The sequence below is a fragment of the Herpailurus yagouaroundi genome, unplaced genomic scaffold (genome assembly GCF_014898765.1).
Source record: "Herpailurus yagouaroundi ecotype Mexico unplaced genomic scaffold, PumYag 142, whole genome shotgun sequence".
NCBI classification, from domain to species: domain Eukaryota; kingdom Metazoa; phylum Chordata; class Mammalia; order Carnivora; family Felidae; genus Herpailurus; species Herpailurus yagouaroundi.
The window spans coordinates 4516462-4523167 of NW_024412397.1; the positions used below are offsets into that span (position 1 = coordinate 4516462).

At 36.4% G+C, this 6706-nt stretch overlaps 1 protein-coding gene across 4 annotated transcripts in view; it reads right to left on the bottom strand.

The window, feature by feature from the left end:
• Positions 1–6706, bottom strand: part of ZNF407 (zinc finger protein 407) — a 507857-nt gene that overhangs the window by 465038 nt on the left and 36113 nt on the right. For all 4 annotated transcript variants that reach the window (XM_040478555.1, XM_040478554.1, XM_040478557.1 and 1 more), the window contains exon 3: positions 4117–4231. In XM_040478555.1, coding sequence (XP_040334489.1) covers positions 4117–4231 — 115 coding nt within the window. The remainder of the gene's footprint in view (positions 1–4116; positions 4232–6706) is intronic.

Sequence of the window (6706 nt, forward strand, 5' to 3'; positions counted from 1 at the left end):
AAAAAAGTCCCTGAGATAGGAATTTGTTCTGGGGAACAACCTAGAGTTATTACATTCTGGGGAAAACAACCTAGAGAGAAAAAAATAAGTACAAATTAAAGTCAGTAACAAACCAACAGATAATGCACAAAGCAGAAAAATTTTTTAAATAAAAATTAAAAAAATAAAGGGACAGTTAAAAGTAAGGAAACCGTGGTCTACTCTTACCAGTACATAATTTGACTCCATCGCCAAAAATACTTTTAATCTCAAGTTTACCATCTGTACAATGGGATAATAAACATGAGATGAACAATATCATGACACTATGAGATCAACAAATGAAGTGAATGTTAACAAACAACACCACCGCATAAATACCATTTCTTATGGACAGGATCACATACCCTATTACATGTGTGGATACACACAGAGACAGAGAGACATAAATTTAAACAGATTTAACGAAACATGGGGTCTATAAGCCACCCAGATTTCAAGTTGTGTTTTTAGTAGTCGAAGGTAGGAATCACTGATTTAGGGAAATATGTGTTTCACTTATTTCTAAACACATGTTCCCAACAAACATGATTAACTCCTGCAGAGAGATGCTCTATTATTTTTTCTCTCCCCACTAACCCTTGTCAGCTCCACAGCACATGCTCATGTGAACTACCCAGTAAGTGCTGAATAAAAATACAACCTATACCCTATAAAACCCCACTTGAGATCACATTCACATGTCAGAAAAACGTTAAGAAACTGTATTGTTCAAAAACTCCTCCTCTTAAAAGTGAAAGTAAAATAAAAGGCTTCTAAATAAAGTGATCAACAACAGGTTCTTAAAACAAGAAGCGCAAAGCAATACATTTTCGAAATTTTTACCATGTTGGGGGCACATATATAAACCATGGGTAAACAAAACTTAAATCCTGAACTCTGAACCCTAGCTACCTGATAGGAATTAGACGTCTAACACATTCAGCTACTTTTGTCAAACTGACTTACATCCGTAATATACCTTAACTAAGATTTGCTGATGAAATGGAGACAATTATCTTAAAACCGAGCTTAACGAGTCAAAGAAAATCACTGTAGGTGCAAACAACTGGAATAAAAGTTTTAAAAGGCAGTCTTTGTTAAGGGGGTAGCTAACGCACATCTCTTCAGCCAAGCCTTAGTAAAAGTACGCAAGATACCTATCTGATGAGCGTCTACAATCTTCTAGAAAGGCAGACATGAAAAACCAATTACAAAGAATCTAATGTGCTCAATTCAACAAAACGCGCAGTTTACTATTTCCATCAATTTCGCTATAAAATGTGAGGGTTTTTTTTTTTTTTTTTCAAGAAAAGCAAGAGTTACTAGGACAAAAGAATACAACATTGTGAGTATTAATTTCATTTTTAAAATGTCTGCTCCAGGGGCGCCTGGGTGGCGCAGTCGGTTAAGCGTCCGACTTCAGCCAGGTCACGATCTCGCTGTCCGGGAGTTCGAGCCCCGCGTCAGGCTCTGGGCTGATGGCTCAGAGCCTGGAGCCTGTTTCCGATTCTGTGTCTCCCTCTCTCTCTGCCCCTCCCCCGTTCATGCTCTGTCTCTCTCTGTCCCAAAAATAAATAAACGTTGAAAAAAAAAATTAAAAAAAAAAAAATGTCTGCTCCATTGTTTTTATATATTAGTCAGAACTATTCGAAAAGCAGTTTATTTTCTTGCAATTCAGGTAACGAAAAGGTTATTCATAAAATTCTAAAAGCCAGAGATGAAGATCCTAAGTACTGCAGAAAAGAAAACACAGTGCAGGGCCTTCTGTTTGTGACAAAATTATAGAGTTAATGTTCCTGAAAGATCACTTCACCTTTTAAAGCATGATTTTTTTAAAAGGTAAAATTTATAGCAATTAAAGCTAATGAAGAAATGCAGCATGGGCTGCTTATGTTCAGGAACTAATAGGTCCACTGAGCATTTCCAGGATTATTTAGCCATCAATGATAATGAATTGACATTGTCACCAGTGTTAATGTACCAATGCTACTGCCACTAACCTGACGGCCAATTCTTGCTTTTTATCATGATTCTCACTTTAGTTTTTAACCTACCTACTGCCCTATCCATTTGAAATACAGGAAATACAGAACGCCCTACAATACTTTTTCTTTCCCCTGAGAGGGTTCTAACTCGTTAGACCTAACTCATCAAAACTGCTCGTTTCAACTCCACAGACAAACACTTCTCGGGTTTACTACAATTCTTCAGAACTTTCAGCGTCACCGTGACAATATGTACCCTAGAAAAGTTATTGTTCTATATAACTTTTAAATCAAATATCACTTACAAAAAATTAAGACAACTATTATTTCAAAGCGAAATAAAGTTCAATGACTACCGTCATTCTCAAAGACACAGTTTTGGAATCTAGATTGCCGCTCCCGTGCATACATTCAGACCTCTGTGGCATCAGCACACAACTCAATGTATCTCTATGTATTTATAACTCTTCATCCTGGGAATCAAGCAAATAGACCACGAGTGTCACATGTCAGTGGTGTGCGGTAGGTAACAAGCAATGAGCCAAGTGGGTTTAAAAAGGACAATCAAAGCCAACCAATCCTGTACTGCTTTTGATGCTACTTAGGTCAGAAACTAGTCTCCAAAAAAGTTTCTTCTTCTCTTTCTCAAGACTTAGTAACCCTAATAAAAATTTAAAAAAATAATAAAAAAAAAATGGAGGAATTAGGTTTCTAATAACAGAGCACACAAAAACTGCCCAATTATTTTGAAGATCTGAGGAAGAAACTGCTTAGTGCCATCTAATCGCAAATTCTCATTGGAGTCAGGGCCTTCCTCTTTCCTACAACTCATACGGTAAAAACAATAAATGAGGTATCTTTTAAAATTCCAAGACCTAGAGCAATTAAAATGAACCATTTGGCACTCAACCCTTGCAGCTAAAGCCAGTGGCAACAAAACTCATTCCCCACTGATCTTCAGGGGGCTTGAGGGCAAAGGTTCATCTTCATTTACTTTAGCTGCAAGTTACTGAGCCATCAATTCTGCCAATGAATAAATCACAGACCGTGGTTAATAAAACTGCTTGCAAAGTTATTTGTAAAACTATCTTAAGGGTCAAAAAATGCAACGGCATCCTGGCATGACATGACTGCCCAACAAAAGACAGAGGCTGTTTTTGACTTAAAAGATATTTGCCCACTAAATCTTCCACTAAAAAGGGAAACCTAATATAACATGTGCACAGTGCATAATTTAATTGAGCCTGTAGTATTTAGGGAATCGGCCATAAGAATTGCACGTTTCTCAGGTTTCACAGAAAGTGTTTTCACAGGATACACACATTAGTTAATTTCTCTAGCATAATAGCATTAAAATATATTTTTAATCAGAGAGAGGGTATTAAAATCCAGCTCTGAATGTCCTATGATATACCATAGATGTCATGGCATTTTAAAACCTTTTAAACATTTCTGCTAAATTAATCAGTTGTGCATTAAGGCATCTCAGTGCTTCCTATTAAACGCAACACATCTGAGTGACAGCTTAACACCGGCAACGATTCTTTAGAGGAAGAGTCATTAACTAAAAATGGCAAACAAGTTTTGGAATAAAGTTACACAAAAACATACATTATACACTGTTTATTTAAGCTTCATCTCTGCAACAATCAGTGACCAGTTGTCTGAAATTAAATCTTTTTCTGCCTTTCTCTTTATGGGATATGTCCGGGATAGCTAGCCATTAATGTGATTAAAAATTAAAGCAGTATGGCAAAAGAGAAAAAAAAACTACATATACGTCTGTATTATGTGTTTTTTTTATGTCTTTAAATGGAATTTACAGTTCTCTCTGGCAATGTGAATGAACATCCTATAATTTAGTCAATTTACAGATTACAGGTTCAAATTGACCTTGTAGCCCATAAAATTGCTCATCTGCAGTAGAGGATTAGAAGTGGGAGAAGAATGTCATAACTGTATTTAAGGAATTTACCATAACAATGGAAAGGAGGGTACGCATGCATAATTTTAGCCACTCTTACTCATATCACTTCTGAATTCTGAAACAATGGCTATCCCGCACATGCTTCCTGGCTCACCACGGCAGAGATGGTTTCAGGTTACTCACCCACAGACATGACACTTGTATTCCCTCATCCCAAGGTGCCTTTTGACATGGTTTCTGGCATCGCCAAGCTGAGCCGTTGCGAAGTGGCATATCTTGCACTTGAATGGTTTTGATCCTAAGTAAATTTAACATAAAATATGATTTGAATTTGAATAACACAGTACTGATAGTTTAAGGAGAGGCCTAGATCTTAAATCACACTTTTCATCCGATTAGAAATTTCTGGCCCCAAAATGGAGTACTTGCTTTCCTTTCTAACTGGAATAGACCCGCACTCCATAATTATTCCACCAAGAAGACTTTAATGTTTCAGTGAGTGTTCCTAACTTTCAATAATAACACTCTTAAGATTTAAAGTCCAACGTGATGCCTCTGAGCAGTGCTAAGTGTATCAGATGGGCTAAGTAATTTTAAATATTTTTCTACCAATTCGCAAAAATATCTTTTGGAGTCGCTCAACATTTAAAATGGAACATTATAAAACACAAATGCATACACAGTAGCTGATACTATTTTAAGTATATTTATCATCAAATACATTTCTCAGTGGCCATCTCCCTCCTACTTCTGCAGCTTTCAATTTATTCACATTAAGAATGGCATTTCAGATTTTTTTCGGTCATTTATCCCAAGTGGTTCACTATATTACTATTTTGGTAGCACACAATGTAAGAATACACAATGGATAAGTTATCTGCTTTTATGATCATTTTATAGTCAAAAATCTGTGATGATTCTGCAAACCAGGAAGTACTGACATTTTATTTATTATTGATCTCAAGAACAAATATTTCATCATTAAAAAGCATAGTACCAACAATTTTTTTTAATTGCATAAAGAAATAAGGTTAACCTATACTCAAAAATGAGAAAGCAAACTAATTTCAGAGTCAACAAACCCGGTGTTGGTATCAGACAGACTGTAACTGGAACAAGGTTAACTAACAGATAATCGGTACCCACGTGAGCAAGAGCAACACTCCTTTCAGTGTAACAGGTATATACCATTTTTTTCAATTTTCTAACCGCTAAGTCCTCAAACAAATAAATGAAAATCATAAAAATCACAGCCTAGAATCAGAACAATATGCTTCCAGATCTTTCGTAGCATGTTTAGTACCTATTTGGTGAAGTATCTCTTCTAATATAGTTAGACAGAATATGAAATATGGGAACTTCAATAAATATACAAAAAGAGCTCAAATAAAAAAATTGCAATAAATCACATCTGATCAATGAACCTTTGTGCAGTGCCCTTGAAAAATATAATCCTCCAAGAATACTTTGTTGAAATTGAAGCACTCAGTAAAAAATTTTAGAGTCTTAAATTTCAATTTAACTCCCAAAAGCTGACAAAAAAAGTGAAGCATTTAATTTTAATCTTCCAACAGAAATAAAAAAGTCAACAGTACTAAGCGCGGGCAGACAAGGTTGAATACTTCACAGCTCAATGACAATGAAGCCAGATCTCTTAATACTTCCACTTGTGCTGTTAGAAGTAGATGTAAAATATATTTAGCACCTGAATGGTTATATCTAGTCAGCTTTATCTGTTTAAATGTCAACAGCAGGTTGAGACCACAGCTCACAGTGATCACACCCTATCAATCACATTAGAAACTACAGTTTATTTAAATGATTCTGATAAAACCAAGCCTAACACTACCTGGAAACATTTCATCTGAAGCAGAATTCTATAAAGGGACACATAAAAGACGGGAGTGAGAAGAACCAATTTACCTGTACTTTAAACTGAAATGCATTCAAGATAATAAGGTACTCAGGAAATTATTAATTAACAATAACATCAGGACTCCAACCGAAGAAAATAAAGCTCTCTCAGTATCTGCATTACAATTTGGGTGAAAGGCTAATTTACAGTATCCTGTGGATTTAAGTTTCCTGGCGTGCCCCCTGCACTGACCCTGTGATGAGTCCCTCCTGAGTCAGCGTGCCTGCCACAGGGGCTGGGCACAGACCCTCCAAGTTCCCTTAGGAGGCTCCTCAGTGAAAACCTCTAGTTCCTCCAGGTCTCGGCGCTCACTGCTAGGGTGCTGACAGCACATAAATGAGCTACTCTGCTGACTGCTTTCATGCAGAAATCACTGAGGTCCTGACTATCTTTCACATCTTCTATTCACAGCAGGCTGTGTTAACATCTCCTTTCTATGCCATAAAAATTCCAGGGAACTGGAGATCATACTTTTCTGCATAAGGGAAAAAAAAAGTCCTTTTTTCCAATAATGTTTCCAGTTTTAAGCTTGGTATGCACATCCCAAGATGAAGCCAGGCATACTGTTAATAAGGCAAAATTCGTAAAATTATGTATTTCTCCCTTTGTCTTTTTCACAAGTGTATTGTGATTATTATAAACTGTCAATATTACTTTAAATAGTTCCATCCCTGGAAACAGCATTATCCTCACTGGGTTTTTTTCCTTTTAATTTGGCCTCTGAGGGTTTGCCTGTTTAATTTTTTTTAATGTGTATTTTTTTAAAATATGAAATTTATTGTCAAACTGGTTTCCATACAACACCCAGTGCTCATCCCAACAGGTGGCCTCCTCCATACCCATCACGCACCCCCCCCC